Source organism: Myotis lucifugus, unplaced genomic scaffold, assembly GCF_000147115.1.
Source record: "Myotis lucifugus unplaced genomic scaffold, Myoluc2.0 scaffold_514, whole genome shotgun sequence".
In the NCBI taxonomy this organism is placed as follows: domain Eukaryota; kingdom Metazoa; phylum Chordata; class Mammalia; order Chiroptera; family Vespertilionidae; genus Myotis; species Myotis lucifugus.
This window is the reverse complement of record NW_005871562.1, coordinates 329,969-346,747: the sequence shown is the minus strand read 5'-3', so window position 1 is coordinate 346,747 and position 16,779 is coordinate 329,969. Positions and strand designations below refer to the sequence as shown.

General features: G+C 55.7%; 1 protein-coding gene across 1 annotated transcript; it reads left to right on the top strand.

The window, feature by feature from the left end:
- Window positions 1-7,967: 7,967 nt before the first annotated feature.
- HLX (H2.0 like homeobox) lies at window positions 7,968-13,776 on the top strand. The gene is given in 5 exon segments (XM_006103862.3): window positions 7,968-8,295; window positions 8,297-8,612; window positions 9,389-9,568; window positions 10,453-10,637; window positions 12,891-13,776. Coding segments are annotated over 5 exon segments (1,479 nt in total). The 5' UTR covers window positions 7,968-8,007; the 3' UTR covers window positions 13,401-13,776.
- Window positions 13,777-16,779: the final 3,003 nt, after the last annotated feature.

Sequence of the window (16,779 nt, the reverse complement as noted above, 5' to 3'; positions counted from 1 at the left end):
ATCAGCCGTGGGTGTTCTTGTCAGTTGCACATGTGAATTGGACACAGACTATGTCACTCATTGAATTCTGATCATGGGCAGCCTGATACTGGAGGTGCCGTGTGCTCCGTGTGCCCCGAATGCTAGGAGAGGTTGCAGGCTGGTGAGGAGGGCTCCAGCGTTTGGGGCTCCTCCTGACTTGGCCCCATTGGGAATGGGGGAGGGGAGGAGGTGGGGCACTTGAAGAGTTATCTGTGTTTTTACCTATTAGGGAAGCAAGCATGAATGAATAAGGCCATCTACTGTGTCAGAGAGTAGGCAAATCGGGCCCTCCCAGCAGAAGTCAGGGAAATGCAAATTGAGAGAATAATATCAGATTGGTGAAAGTTGAAAGGACGGTGACATCTATTGCTGGTGGGGATGTGGGAAGAAGAGTAATGTCATAATTGATAGTGGAAATGTGATTTGTCACAGCGCTGTTAAAGCTCACCACTCAATGAGATATCAGATGAACCCCCTGAAGTTGAAATGGACCTTCATCGTGTTTTATTTTCTCCAAAGTGAGGATATGGAAGTAGCACTATTCTGTTCCAAACCTTGCCTCCTTCAACAGGCTTATGGGCATTCCAAATCACTTGCAAATACTCAGTTTTGAACCAAACAGCTCAGGTATGTGTGCCCAGTTACAAACAGACACAGCCGTTAGCCCTGTGTTCAAAAGTCTAAACTCAAACGTGACTGATCACTTTGAAGGATCATGCACATTCTTGTCAGCATCTCCTGGTGAGGGAAGCAGCCACACAAGAGAAAAACTAACCATGAAGCTGGGCGTTAACTTACCTTCGGTGCTCTGTCTATAAATTTGTGACTGAATACAGCTGTACACATGTTCTATTACAATGTTTGTATTTTAAAAATATATTTTTATTGATTTCAGAGAGGAAGGGAAAAGGGTAGAGAAATAGAAACATCAATGATGAGAGAGAATCATTGGTCAGCTGCCTCCTGCATGCCCCCCACTGGGGATCGAGCCCACAACCAAGGTACATGCCCTTGGCCGGAATTGAACCTGGGACCCTTCAGTCTGCAGGCCGATGCTCTATCCACTGAGCCAAACTGGCTAGGGCTACAATGTGTTTCATAGTAGGGACTGTTAAAGGTGAAGTCACTGACTAGCCTGCCAGTTCTACCACCTAAACAGCTTAAAATCTTGCCTTGGTCTCCATCTACACCCCCCACCCCAAGCTTTAGTCCAGGGAACAAAGTTTCTGTAACCAGGTTGAGCTAGGTGGACACAGGTTAGCAGGATGCTGGTCCCACTGAAGTCCTCTGTGACCCCAGACTTGCCTTTCTCCTTCTTTACAGCTCTGATTCTCTTTCAGGGTCCATGGAAACTAGTATTAGGGGCATTTTTATACCCAACTAGTGGCCCGGTACACAGATTTGTGCACATTGAAAGGAAATTAATTAGCAGAAATATTTTAATATCGCTATTCACCCTTTCTCTATAATAGAAGTGTCAACCAAATTCACGATCGACAATGACAGATCGAAACACGCGCGTGGGATTGCCACCAGTGAGAGCTTTATAGGTATCGCGCATGCACGAGTCAACGTTTATTTTTAAATTGCCAGTGTGTGTCATATGTACCGGCCGGTCGGTCGGCCAGTCAGACGGATGTATGGTCGGTCACTTAGCCTTTTATATATATAGATACTCAGACAAAAGGGCCACTGACCACAAAATACCTGTAGCTACTCGAATACCTACAATACAGATATATTGGTGGGTGGCTATGAACTTCAAAAGTGAACTACTTATTTGTAGTCAACTAGGGCCGTGGTCGGCAAACCGCGGCTCTCGAGCCACATGCGGCTCTTTGGCCCCTTGAGTGTGGCTCTTCCACAAATACCACGTGCGGGCGCGCACGTACAGTGTGATTGAAACTTCGTGGCCCATGCGCAGAAGTCGGTATTTTGTGGAAGAGCCACACTCAAGGGGTCAAAGAGCCGCATGTGGCTCGCGAGCCGCGGTTTGCCGAGCCGCAGTTTGCCGACCACTGAACTAGGGCATTAAAATCCTACAAAACTATTGGGTGCTGGTGGGGAAGTGACTGGCAGGGTTCCAGGGTGTGGAGTACCTAGCTCTTCTCCCTTCTCACACTTACAACAGACGTGGACAGAGAGAACAGACCCTACTTTAAAAACTCTAAAACGCCACCTCCAATCTCCCTCTTTAGCAGCCGGCAGGGAACCCGTGTCCAATGCTTCCACACAGAGTTCTCATTCTCAGAACCCCCTTCTGTCCCCTCCCCATCAAAATGGCCACTGGGAGGAAGGGACGAGAAACCTGGCGAGCCCCAGTGGGAATTAGGGTCTTCCTCAGACCTCGAGACACAAATGAATGATGTGGTCGCCGACCTGCCCTTGTTGAACAGTGTTCCCGGGACCATCTGTGGGATAGAGTTCCATTCTCCCGCCCCTTTGCCTGGAACCAATGTACATCCTGACGGAGGGCAGAGAGATTTCCCTCCGAATAAACTGTTTCCCCTAAAGCAGCGGTTCTCAACCTGTGGGTCGCCAACCTGTGGGTCGCGAGCCCCTTGGGGGTCAAACGACCCTTTCACAGGGGTCGCCTAAGGCCGTCGGAAAACACATCTATAATTACATATTGTTTTTGTGATTAATCACTAGGCTTTCATTATGTTCAATTTGTAACAATGAAAGTACATCCTGCAATCAGATATTTACATGACGATTCATAACAGCAGCAAAATGACAGTGATGAAGTATCAACGAAAATAATTTTATGGTTGGGGGTCACCACAACATGAGGAACTGTATTAAAGGGTCGCGGCATCAGGAAGGTTGAGAACCACTGCCCTAAAGAGATTGGCCGAGGGGTGGGATTTTGGCTGGTGAGTCAGAAAGTGTGGCCTGCTCTCCCTGGAACACCATTTCCTAACGAGGCAGCCTCGGGCAGACCACTTAACCTCTCTGAGCATCAACTTCCTAAACTGAAATCAGGATGATAAACTCAAATCCCCCCTGCGTCCCTAGGCTGGCTTCTGCTGGCGATAGCACACGCAAACGGGTAAACGGGCCTTGAGATCTGTCAAACGCTAGTTGTTACTACTGAAGGGTGACAGCTCCCCTCACCCCGTCCTGTGATTTTAAACACATCATACAAACCCGCCTTTTCTCCAAAGAAAGAGCCCGCTTGCATCACAGGGCTGCCAGCTGCCAGACAGCAATGCCGAGATGGCCCAGCAGGTGTCAGCAGAGAACCGACTTTTGGTCCTCGGTGGGCTCCTCATGGGATGGAGGGGATGCTGGCAAGGGCAGGGCTGTGGCCACAGAAAGAGACGCCGCCTGTGAGTCTGCCACACCTAGGAGATCAGAAAAAGGAAAAGGACTAAATCAAGTGACTTTGGACCTTGTGGTCTTGTCACACTGTTGTTTGCCTTTCTTACCCCATATCAAAGTCTATCTTCCCAAAACTCAGGAACTCAGTATACTAATAGTTCTGGAATACTAACGTCTCCAGGAAAAGGAAGTGGTAGCCTACTTAGTGTAATCCAAAGGGTGTGTGTGGGGATGGGGGAGATAGTAGGGGGAGTCTCTAGAATCCTAAACTACAATATCTGACATCCACAAGGCACAGAATCCCACATCTACCAGGAAACCCGAGCACTGGGCCCAGCATTCATTCAGCTGGCGGAGTGACCGGCAGAATATAGGCGGATGCCAAGATGGCCGAATATCTCTCATATCCTCACAGGGCTGCGTGTGCTGTCTCTTTCTCCTCCTCACTGTGGAGATAAAATTGCTTCCATCTCTCTCTTGGAAACCAGAAAGTACCATATTTGAAAGAATATTTAAAATGAAAGGGGGGGGTGGGTCTCGTTCTATCGAGCAACGGCCTTATAACGTTATTTTGCCCAGAATCTATAAGAAAAGACAAAAGCAGAGAGCAGATCCGGACGGCCAAGCCCTTGCAGGGTTCCGTGACTGTGATCAGCAAGGCTTAGCATTCACTCTCGTTGAGCTTTTATGCTCAACCGGTGTGTTATCTGGGTCCCCAGATTTAGGGCAAGAATTTGCACTGATTTAAGTATGGAGGCTCTGAAGACAGCCCAAGGGTGATGGGATCCATCTCTCGCTTCAAGCAATGCATTCACCTCTGATGTAGGCCCCTCCTTCCGACCCCAAATCCTCGTAGATCAAATTGTTACATTATAAAACCGACCTAAGATGGCACCTTGCATCCCCAGGGTGGGGCAATACTTTAGCTGTGTCTACCCAGGAATATAGAAGGGAGAATCATAGGCATTAAAGACAGTCACCAGAATTGACCAGCAACCCCTGCAAAAGCTGTTTAATAATGAACCTTTCAGTATAAAGAACTCTCTCCATCGCTCTTATTGTGGGTTGTGCTTTGCTGGTGCAGCTATGCCGGCTCAGACGAAATCATCTTTACAAATGAGCTTTCCCCCAAAGACAGCGTAGCCACGTTTAAGCTCAAGTTCATTCGGTTCATTCAGGTCCTCTTCATTCCTGCTGGCGGCTGTGGCGCCCAGGCCCGGGAGCCCTCGCCTCTGCCCCCAGAGCCTGCCCGCCCGCCGGCCGGCCTGGCCCACGCAATTGCTCTTCCACCAGCGCGTTCTGAGCCGCTCGGAAAGCCAAGATGAAAGGCGAAAGTCGCAGCTGCATATTTATATTTTCCTTGCTCGAAGGGGATCGATTTCCGCGCATTTATTTTGGTCGTTGCAATACACAGGGGCGGATTTGCGTCACCCGAGCAACTTGTCGGTGGAGATAAAGTTGCACAAATATGAAAAGGGGAAGTGCTAGGAGTCATTATAGAGTTTTTCTCCGGAAGAAATAAGGATTTCGGCAGTATCCTAAAATACTAAGGCAGCTTCTATTTTGAGACCAATCTCGCAGGCACATCCGCTCATTTAGTCCGAGTTGGAGCCCATCAACAAAACAGGAGGTGGCCTGCACTCCGGCGGGCCCGGGTTTCCTGCTGCTTTCTCGGTTGGAGGGTGGGGAGCGAGGAGGAGGGGAGCTTGCGGGCTCACACGAGGGCAAGGGGCGGGCAGAAATGAGGCCTGGGCCTGGGGAAGAGAGAGAGTGTGTGTGTGTGTGTTGGGGGTGGGGGTGGGGGTAGGCAGGGGGTCGTTCCAATGGTGTCCCTTTTCGAGTTACCCTCCGGGCGCTCCAGATCGGCCAGGGCGCAATGAAGCCGAGCGCCTGGGTGGGCCGTGGGCGCGCGGGCCAGGGCGCAATTTAGAGTCGAGCCGCCGACCTTGCTGGATAAGAGAGGAAGGAGCCGTGAGGCTCGCTCGGGTAGGAATCCGCGGGAAACCCGATTTCCCAGTCTCGCCTTCGCCCCGCCGGCCCCGCACACCTGGCCTCCAAGTGCTGCGGCTGCGGGTCGTGGACACCCCGGGAAACCGGGAGGGCCCGCAGGCCGCCCAGTTCTGCACCCCGCGCCCACCCCGAGAGCCGCGCCTTCTTCGGGGGTAGGCGGCCTGGGGTGAGTCCCGAATGCATCCCCTGGACCCCGGAGTTTGGGCCTGGGCCGCGGTTGGAATGGGGCCAGTCCAATCGGAATTGCAGCCAAGTTGGAAGTGACCCTAGAAAGAGTGACGCCCTTTCGCGCTAGTGACTTTTCTGAGGTCCATGAGGTTGCAGGGGCCGCGCCCTCCCGCCGACCGGACTCCGGCCAGGATCCCAGCCTTTGCTTGCAACGCCTGCCTCCACTGCAGCGTCTCAGTGGCCTGATGCTGGTCACTCCTCTGGCTGGGAATAGGGCTGGTTTCACTGCGTCTCGCCCAGGGCGCAGGGTGCCCTCGGGCCATCACCTCCCTCCATTGCAGCTGCTGCAAATAGCACCTCTGTCCCGGCTGCGGGGAGCTGGGCAAGAAAACCCTTTCGTGCAAAAGAGAGGGAGAAAGCGAGAGCGAGAGAGAGAGCGAGAGAGAGCGAGAGAGAGAGCGAGGGAGCTGGGGTGTACTCAGTGATGGTGAGTCCGAGGTGATGGATTACTTTCCAGGAGGAAAGTCAAAGCTTAAAACGACAACATCTGCAACAAGGAAGCTAGAAACCCCTGGAGATGAATTTAATTAGCCCCAAACCCTAAACTCGAGAGAGGCACGGCAAGTTCAGTTGCCTTCCTGGGCTGGTTGGGTAAGAAACCTCAGTGCTGAAGTGAAATTTAAAATGCCTCAAAACTAGATTGAAAGTTGTTTTTTTTCAAATGCCACAGAAGCACAGCTGCTCTGTTAAGAGATGCATCTGAGCACCATCGAAAACAAAAGATGTTGTGGTTTCATTATTGTTATTATTTTATTTTCTTCCTTAAAATGTGCAAATAGAGCTCGTCTGGGTGGCCTGTGGTTTGCTTGGGAGAGGGGTGGGGAAATCCGTCCTGACTGTAATTTAAAAGAGAACGAGTTCTTAAAATAAAGATGTGGAGGTTGCAGAACTCGCCCCCACGGTACCCCCACCCCCTCTGCGCCCCAAAGACCCGACGTGCGAAAGGAACGCGCTGGCGGCCCCTGCAGCCTCTCCCGCGACCAGGCCCAGGGGCTCCTAGGCCGGCAGGCGGTGAATTGAAAGTAGCATTTAACCCCGAGGAAATCTGCTCTTCTGGGCACTTGCAAAACAACGCAGCCCACGTGACCTGATCGGGGATGTGGCGGCGGAGGGAGGTGGCATCGCCTACAAGGTGCGGCCGCGGAGGGGCCGCGCGCGCCGCGCGCCGGGATTTCGGCCGGTCGGCGGCCTTTTTTTTGTTGTTGTCTTGGAGGCTTTGGCTGCGTCCGAGGCAGACGTGGGGAGACATCCATCTTATTTTGTTTGAAAAGTTACTCGTTCAAGTTGTCACCGTGTGACAGCTCAGAATAAAGCTAATTTACGACAGCTCCTCCTCTCTTCCCGGAGGATTTCGGAGGCGGCGAGGCCGACGCGGTGCTCAATGGGGCGGGGTCCCCAAGGGCCCCCTCCCGCATTCCTGCGCCAGAGCTCAGGGCTGGGCAGCGTGGGGCGCGAGAGATGGAGCCTTGCGGAGGACACCGATTTTCGGGATAAAGAACCCGATCTGCAGGAAAATGGGGGCCGAGTGATGTCAAGGGATGGACACGTAGGGGCCCCCAGCGCGTTCCGGGAGGCCGCCTATGCCCCGCGGTAATTATGCGGGACCATCCGTTTCCCCAGGCGAGGGCTCCGGGTCTTTGTGACCCACTCTCCTCGCCCGGTGCCGGTTCGGCGCCGCAGAAATCACAGGAGGGGCAGAGTGTCCCCGGAGCCGGGGAGAGGGACGCGCGGAACCCCGCTCGGCCCACGCGGCAGCGGCAAACACTTTGGCGTGGCCGGGGCGTGGCCGGGCGCGGGGCCACGCCCCTCTTTGCCAAGTCCCTCCACTCCGCGCTCTGATTGGTCCCGAGGGTGGCCAATGAGCGCTCAGATCGAGGTCCCTACCCTGAGCCTGACTCGAAAGCTTCTGCCAAAACTTTGGGAGTTTTTAGAGAGGAGTTTTTTTTCCCCCCTCTTATTACTTTTTTTTTTTTAAACTAACGGATTATTATTGTTGTTGTTTTAAATTTAGCTCTTAGGGCTTAGCTCTTGGGGTTTTTCTTTCGGTGCCCGGCCCCTGTCGCCCCGGCTTCCCCGGCGTGTGCGGAGCCGCCCGCGACCCCGCCAGCGCCCCTCGCTCGCCTCCAGCCCGCGGGGCGCGCGGGTCCCGCGCCGCCTTCAGCGGGACCAGGGCCGACTGTGACCGGCCGGATCCGACCCTCGCCTCCCCCCCTCGGTGGTGCTGGGGCTCCCTGGCTTCTCTTCGGAGCGGACGGAGAACCGAAAGCGGATCGTCCTCGGCCGGGCGGCTGCCTCCTGCTGGACTAGGGGCGCCCCTCCCGGGCGCGCACCCACCCACCCATCTTCCCGGGGGGGGGACCCCACCCAACCATCCACCCGGCCCAGCCAGGCCGCGGCGGCCGCCGCCGGGCGCACCCCGCCAGGATGTTCGCCGCCGGGCTGGCTCCCTTCTACGCCTCCAACTTCAGCCTCTGGTCGGCCGCTTACTGTTCTTCGGCCGGCCCGGGCGGCTGCTCCTTCCCGCTGGACCCCGCCGCGGTCAAGAAGCCCTCCTTCTGCATCGCGGACATCCTGCACGCCGGCGTCGGGGAGCCGGGGGCGGCCCCGGAGGGCCTGGCCGGAGCCTCGGCCGCTGCCCTCACCGCGCACTTGAGCTCGGCTCACCCGCACGCCTCTTTCCAAGCGGCCGCCAGATCCCCGCTTCGACCCACCCCCGGTGGTGGCGCCTTCCGAAGTCCCGGCTGGCTTCCCGCAGCGACTGTCCCCGCTCTCGGCCGCCTACCACCACCACCACCCACAGCAGCAGCAGCAGCAGCAGCAACAACAGCAACCGCTGCAGCAACAGCCTCCACCTCCTCCCCGGGTGTCGGGCGCCTTGCAACCCCCGGCCTCCGGGGCGCGGGGGGTCCCCAACCCTCACCACAGCGGCTCGGCCCCAGCCCCCTCCAGCAAGGACCTCAAATTTGGAATTGACCGCATTTTGTCTGCAGAATTTGACCCGAAAGTCAAAGAAGGCAACACGCTGAGAGGTAGGTAGGTCTTGGGCTAGAGGCCTCAGGCCTCTGACCAGGGCCCTGGCGCTCCCAGGGTCCCTGGGCCATTCGGGGTACCTTTGAGCGTTTTTGTTTTTTGTTTTTTTGTTTTTTTACAATGAAGGACACATTGGTAAAAGGAGGGAGAAGAAAATCAATTGTGGGAAGACTGAAACACTAGGTTTAAAACTCACCTGCTCTATGTAAAAATTTAAAAAGCCCTAGGAATGTTTTAAACACACACACACACACACACACACACACACACACACACACCCCACTCTTCACAGAGTCAATGCGCATACAAATTGTTATTGGGAACATTTGCTACAGTGACCATCCCTTGTCTTTAATCACGTATCTAGAGAGGAAACTGTTATTTGTTAGGGAAAGCCCTTTTGGGGAGCACTTTCCCATCATTTGTCTGATTTAGAGAGAAATTCCACCCAAGGAATGTGGCGAAACAAATGGGCTCTCAACTCCCGAGAGGAGACAGCAGAGCAAGGTCTTCTGGCGGCGGAGGGTTTAGGGCTGGGATTCTCCAAAGGCACCTGAGAGCGATTTCGTGTTGGCGGCTTAATGTCAAGGCCTTCCCGGCTCTAAGCGCGTGGACACGGACAGACGGGACATGTCGCGCATCGCCCCTTTGTCCACAATCGGGAGAGAGGGGCTTGGGTTGGAGACAGGGCGCGGGAGGAGGGGAGGAACACACCAGCCCAAAGGGTGTGGGTTTGCCTGACGTGTAACCCGCTCTTCTCTTGCCTGGTCCCCAGATCTCACGTCCCTGCTGACGGGCGGGCGGCCCGCGGGGTTGCACCTCCCCGGCCTGCAGCCCTCGGCCGGCCAGCTCTTCGCATCTCTAGACCCTATTAACGAGGCTTCTGCCATCCTCAGCCCCTTAAGCTCCAACCCGAGGAATTCAGTCCAGCATCAGTTTCAAGACACGTTCCCAGGTACGGAGCTTCCTCCGGGCGAGTCCGCGCCCATCAGAAAACTCGGGACTGACGCCTCCCGTGGCGACGGCCGTGTGGCCATCCCGGAGTTGGTGCGGGGAGGCCACCGCGTCAGGGGAGAGAAACCGAAAGATTTCTCCCCGGGAAGTTGGCTCTCTCTCTCTCTCTCTCCTCCCACCCCCTGCCACAGGGAAGAGGTGGGAGCCTGGGGAGCCCAGAAAGTGTGTGCGGGGCGGATGGGATGGGGTGGGGGGGGGCTTTCTCTAGTCCTTTCTCGGGAGAGGGGGTGCTTGAAAATGCAGCTGCAAGAGGCGTTGCTTAGGATCATACACACAGATTGTGAAATGACTTCAAACCCTTTTGCTCCAGGAATTTGCATCGATGCTCCTCGCCTGGGCGCATGAGTGTACACACACACACACACAACAGAGAGATGAGAGAGAGAGAGAATATCCAGGCCGGCATCTCTAGATTTTTCAGGCCTGGGGGACATTTTTAAAATTATTTTTATTGATTAAGTTATTACATGTGTGTCCTTATCCCCACATGACCCCCCACCCACCCCCATTCAGGCCTGGGGGACGTTTTCGCCTGCCTTCCCCGTGGTGCCTGAAGGCCAAACATTAGCCTTACACGTTTCCCTTTGGAATTAATGGGTGACCCGCTGGGCTTCTCAGCTCACTATATACACTTGCTTTAGGCCTTTCCATTACCTTCTCAAAAGCTGTACAATTCCTCCTTGGAGGAGGGCTTTGTGAATGCGGGGAGGGCCTAGGGTTAAGCAGACCAGTTTTAAGCAGCACCCTGAGCCCTAGGCCCAGGGCGCTAATTCGGTCCTCCTGTGTGTCTCTCTCTTGCTCCCACCCCTCACCCCCACCCTGCAGGTCCCTATGCCGTGCTCACCAAGGACACGATGCCCCAGACCTACAAGAGGAAGCGCTCATGGTCACGGGCCGTCTTCTCCAACCTGCAGAGGAAAGGCCTGGAGAAGAGGTTTGAGATTCAGAAGTACGTGACCAAGCCTGACCGGAAGCAGCTGGCGGCGATGCTGGGCCTCACGGATGCTCAGGTAAGCCAGCTGCGGACCCGGACCCGATGCAGTCAATCCATCCCAGTCCCCTGGACCCCTCCACCCCAGCTGCTCTCCTGCAGCCTAAACACAGGCCTTGCATTTTGGGAGACTTTGTGGACTCCCCGACATGAGGCAGGAGAGAGGAGAGTGGAGGAGAAGGACGGAAGGCACAGCCCGTCTCCAAAGATGCGTGTCAACAAGCAGCGCCTGTTTATTTTGGCCGGCGGGCAACAGAACCGCTGAGAAAGCAAACAGGCTGTGGGAGATAATAATTACGGACCCGACTCCACAGCAATTCGCTGTAGGAAGCAGTTTATTTCAGAAGAGATAGAAATCCAAAAGCAAGGGATTGTTGTTGGCTTTTTTTTTTTCTTCTCTTCCTTCCATCCTCCCCGCCCCCCTCCTTCTGCTGCTGCAGGATTGTGAAATCCCCAGTTGTGAGGAAGTGAAAACATCATTTCAAACGGAATTACTTCGCCCTGGTCGGGCCAGAAGTCCGCCTGGAGCGGCCACAGTCCGATTTTCTTAACGGCATAAGCTCCAAAGAGAAATCTCAGGTGGGGGGAGTGAGGGAGAGAAGGAAAACAGGTTTCTTAGAATGCTTCCGAGCCTGGCAGCCGGCTCTGGGCTCTGCCTACTTGACTACTTTTCAAGAAAAGAACAAATCTATCATGCCTGCCTTCAATGTCCAAATTCTTCACACCACCCGCCCCCCCAAATTCAAGAACTGGACTTTTTTTTTCTTTTTTGAGTTTTGAAACTAGAAGAGTCACCCTTCTGCCACACCCCTGGGTACTGAATATTCTGAGCAGGCATAAGCCAACGGCAGGCACTTTTTTTTAATGGCGCCTTTTGGTGCCCCCCCACCCCAACTCTGGGTCTCTCTGTGTCTCTCTGTTCGCCATTGCACAACTCCCCTCCCCAGCACACACACACACTGGAAGGGCCCAGCCGTTTTCCACCAGCTGTGGATGTTATTTTTAAAAGGGAAGCTGGAACGTGTGTGAACGCATTGGGTCCCCCAGGGGATCGTCTGTATTTATATAGATTCCCCGCCCCATCCCTACCCCCTTTCTCCACTGTGCACAGGTTTGATTCCAGAGTTTTCTGAGCTCACAGTGGGATTACTTTTTCCTGGGCAGGGGCTGGGGGCACTCGTGCCAAGGAACTGCTCTTCCCTGGAAGGTCCAGCGGTACCCCCACCTCTGGAATCAACTCTTTGAACCCCCTTTCCCCTCTGTGCTTCCTATAGTCCCTCCTTAAAAAGAACTGCTTTGGGAGGAACTTGCATAGGATAGTGGCGTTAGAGGAGGAGGCCAACTTAGCAGGAATTCGTAACATCGGTTCACCTGGTAATGGTGCACAAAATCTTGGCGATATGTGCATATTTTAAATTTTTTAAAAAATATACTTTTATTGCCCTGACTGGTTTGGCTCAGTGGATAGAGAGTCGGCCTGCGGACTGAAGGGTCCCAGGTTCGATTCCGGTCAAGGGCATGTACCTTGGTTGCGGGCACATCCCCAGTAGAAGGTGTGCAGGAGGCAGCTGATCAATGTTTCTCGCTCATCGATGTTTCTAACTCTCTATCCCTCGCCCTTCCTCTCTGTAAAAAATCAATAAAATATATTCAAAAAATAAAATATACTTTTATTGATTTTAGAGAGGAAGGGAGATAGATAGAGAGATAGAAACATTAATGATGAGAGAGAATCATTGATAGGCTGCCTCCTGCATGTCCCCTACTGGGGATCAAGCCCGCAACCCAGCATATGCCCTTGGCGAACCTGCGACCCTTTAGTCCGCAGGCCAACGCTCTATCCACTGAACCAAACCGGCTTGGGCGATATGCGCATTTTTTCCTGGGCTACGGCGGGTCAGTCAGATTCCTGGGAGGGTCCTGACGCAGGTGGGGTTAAGGAAGCATCGATTTAGAGTAGAGATCCTCCCGCGTTTGCAGGCGAGGCGCGAGAATCTACATTTCCAACAAGTATCCGTGCAATTCCGGGCTGGAGTCTGGAGGCCTAGTGCGTCCTTAGGCGGGGACCCATGGCGATCTCCTTGTTTCTTGCGCTGCAGCCTCTGGGCCCCTGCACCTAGTGCAGTGCCTGGCCCGTCCTGGAGGCGCCTCGAGGCGCCCGGGACAACCAGCGCCGCCTCCCTGCCTTTGGGGCGCCTCCCGGGTGCGCGCCAGTCGGCTGGCGGCGCGCCTGTGTCTCATCGCGCTTTCCCGTCTTGTCCCCGCGGCGCAGGTGAAGGTGTGGTTCCAGAACCGGCGGATGAAGTGGCGGCACTCCAAGGAGGCGCAGGCCCAGAAGGACAAAGACAAGGAGGCGGACGAGAAGCCGGCGGGCGGAGCCCCCGCCGCGGACGGCGAGCCGGAGGAGGAGCGGAGCCCCAGCCGCTCGGAGGGCGAGGCCGAGAGCGACAGCAGCGACTCGGAGTCCCTGGACATGGCCCCCAGCGACACGGAGCGGACTGAGGGGGCCGAGCGGTCCCCGCACCAAACCACCGTCATCAAGGCCTCCGTGGCCGGCGCGCTCGTCCCCGCCAGCAGCGTGGGGAGCGGGGGCAGCGGCAGTTTTAGCTTCAGCGGCCTGAGCAGCAGCAGCTGCAACAGCAGCACCGGCACCGGGATCGCCAGTAGCTTGGGCAGCAGCGGGGGCGGCCTGGCCCCGGAGCTGCTCCCTGCGCCCCAGCCCAGCCTCAGCATCGCCCCCAAAAGCCCGGAGCCCGCCCAGCCGCCTCTCGGAGGCCCGTAGACTGGACCAGGGCGCAGGGAACCCGGCCCTGCGCGCAGACGCCAGCCTTCCAGCGCGGCTGGATCTCGTGCCTACTCTATGGTGCTGGCCATCGGACAGGGCCAGAGACGCATCGGTGGAGCCTCCTTCGCCAGGGTCGCCTGCTGCCCCTCGCTGGCCGCGCGCCTGGTGGCACAGCCCACACTGCGCCGTGGCCTGAGGAGTCTCAGTGCCACTCCCCCCCTCCCCCGACGGACACTTCTCCCCGGATACAAGCAGCTCACACTGTGACGTGTGACTCCGCAGCGCCTTCCCGCGCTAGGGGGTCGCAAAGACGTGCTGCACTTAGGACGCCACAACCTTGTAAATAAAATGTTTACTACGGTTTGTAAAGAAAGGCTGCGTGGCTGGCACAAGGTCAGGGATCTCTGCGCTGGGCCTTAGGCCCCGGGCAGCAGGTCACAGCGGCTGGAGGGGGACTAGAGCTTTGGGGTAAGTGCTGCAACCTCAGAGCCACGTGGCTGCAGAGATGGGGTTGAGGCTTAGCGGCTCCAGCAGTTCAGAGGGGTCTTAGCCCGTCGCTGGGTGACCCTGAGTGTGGCCTGCCAGCTGAGTTGCCGGTAGAATCCATTCGGGGCAGATGGCTTTCCCACGGAAAGTCAGGACTCCAGGAGTGTGCGATGAGCGGCTTGCAGGCTTTCGGAAGATGCGGAGTTGGGATGGAAAAGAGGTGGTGCCTGCGGGGTCAGTGTGGACACAGCCTGTGCTCCCAGGGTGGCCACTCCGTGCCCGGCCTGGAGCCGGGAGGCAATTCCAGGGCAACACGTCCCTTGCTCAGGTGTGGCCGGCGGTGCCCTGGTGGAAAGGACAGGCAGACCACAGTGGTTGCGGCTGGAAGACCACAGTGGTTGCGGCTGGAAGGCCAGGCCTGGGATGGCTTTAAAGATGCCCAAGCGATTGCATGGCAGAAAGGTGTCTTGTTCAAGGTTTCACCGAGGCAGAGCCCCAGACCAGAACTCCCGCCTCCTGGCTCACTTTTGGCCAGTGATAGGTGTACGAAACTGCACACACACACAAACACACACACACAATCTTTCCTCATAATTTGGTTCCTGCAGGCACATGATTGCCCCCTCCCCCAAAGCTGCCACGATTTGAGAGGCAGTTTCCCCATCACAGTGCCGCTGGCATAAAGCAAACCTATTTTAACTCCACGCTGCCACTGGGGTGGGCCATGCAGAGTTGGTTTTTTTTTGAAAGGTTGAAGAGTCAAACCTCTCTCCAAGACCAAAGGTCCTCCCCCGCTCACCTTCCCTGGAAATTACAAAATGTTTGGAGTTTGTTAAAAGTTCTTTGGGGAGATTTTAAAACAAGTAGACGTTGTTGTCGAAGAACCTGATCACCCATTATGTTTGGCACGGGGCTGTGGGCCTCTTACAGACCAATTATCCATGGGGGAGGGGGGCTGGTTGTCATGGAGAACAGTGCTTCTGCGAGATGTGAGGTCAGGGAGCCTAGGACCCCCTCATCCCCTGCACAGGGGGGAAAGGCTCCCCAGTCTGGCTTAGCTTCTCCACTTTGACCCATTTGCTTGAGCTCATTGAAAACGTCCCTTCCCGATTTTCTCGGGCCCAGGGGCAGAGTAGAGACCCCAAATTTAGCCTTCCCTGGAGGGGCGCATCAGACACCTGGGCAAGTCCCAGAGTACAGCCCAGGGATGAAGGCTGTCCATTTCCTACCCCAGTCACCCACTCCCGCAACGCCCCATGCAGCAAGGGAACCCCTAGAGCAGCGGTTCTCAACCTGGGGGTCGAACGACCCTTTCACAGGGGTCGCCTAAGACCATCGGAAAAACACATATATAATTACATATTGTTTTTGTGATTAATCACTATGCTTTAATTATGTTCAATTTGTAACAATGAAAATGCATCCTGCATATCAGATATTTACATTATGATTCATAACAGTAGCAAATTTACAGTGATGAAGTAGCAACGAAAATAATTTGGTGGTTGGGGGTCCCCACAACATGAGGAACTGTATTAAAGGGTCGCGGCATTAGGAAGGTTGAGAACCACTGCCCTAGAGGAATGTGCACAGTGGGGAGGGAGAGGGAAGACCAGGGTGGTCCGAAGCCGGAAAGAGAGAAGAAAGGTTGGGGCCCCAGGAGGGACCTTAAGCTGAAGGGGACTGTGAGCCAGCTGTTACCCCGAAATGTGCCCCAAGATGGGTGAGCAGCCTTCCCCATCTGCCCTGGGGTTCTGGCCCCGCCTGGGGTGGCTCCTTTATTCCTGCTACTGGAACTGCTGCATCTCTCTGTACCCCGAGTTTGCCTTTATTGTGGAAGTCCGTTTTCTCCCAAGCCCCAAGAATTGAAATTCTGGAACCCAGGAATTCCCAAGAACATGGAATTAGGAGGCGCTGGAATCCAGCTCTGGCGTTAAGGAGAGTAACGTGGCAGGATTGCACCTGGTTGAGGACCTGGGGGGGGGGAGGGGAGAAGAGATTTTGCTTTATGCTCCCCACAGCTACCCTGCCTTGCGGGGGGCCTGCAGCCCCCAACCCCCGCCTGGGCCCAGTTTCCTCTAAGTGGAAGGCAGTCTTCGCCCAGGGACTGTAATGATGTGACTTCGGGTAAAATTAGGCCTTATCTCCGCCAGGTTCAGCCAGACGAGAGGGCGCGGCGGGCTGGGAGGCGGGTACCTTGGGGTGGGGGTCGGGTGCTCCCGGAGGCTGGTACCCCCACTTCCTCCGCCACCCCCACTTGCGTTCCTGAACACGTTCCCAGTGAAACGCCAGCGGGGCTCTCCCCGAGGCAGTGGAGTTCTCCCACATTTTCATGGACGGAGAATCGCAAGACCCAGAGAATGTAACGTTCGATTGACAGAGCAGTCCCCGGACCCAGGGCCTCCGCGGGCGGGCGGGCTGGCGGGAGGAAACCCGCAATTCGGCTCAGGTTGCCCCACCCCGGGACGGCTGGGGTCTTCGCGGGGTGGAGTGCGGCGGGGGGCGCTCGATGCTGGTAGGGGCGGCCAGGAAAGCTAGAAACTCCTGAACCGAGAGCCAGATCGCAGCGCGGAGGAGAAGGAGGAGAAGGCTGCGCGCGGAGGGTCCGCGGACGCCAGGCGCGCCGAAGCCGCAGCTCGCGGCCTGGGAGCGGAGCGGAGGCTAGACCCCACGGGGGACCGGGAGGCAAGAGGGGTAGCCACTTACTAATCATAGCTCCAACACCCCTGTGGGAGGACTATAAGATAACAAGGGGAAGGATGGGAAAAGGGATAAGAATGGGATGCAAAATGGACAGTTTATAGGTAATGTAGGCTGGGGGTTTACAAAGGCCTGCAGGTATGCAAAGGGCCTGTGGTTTCTGCAACAAGGTTGTTAATCTTTCCATAAT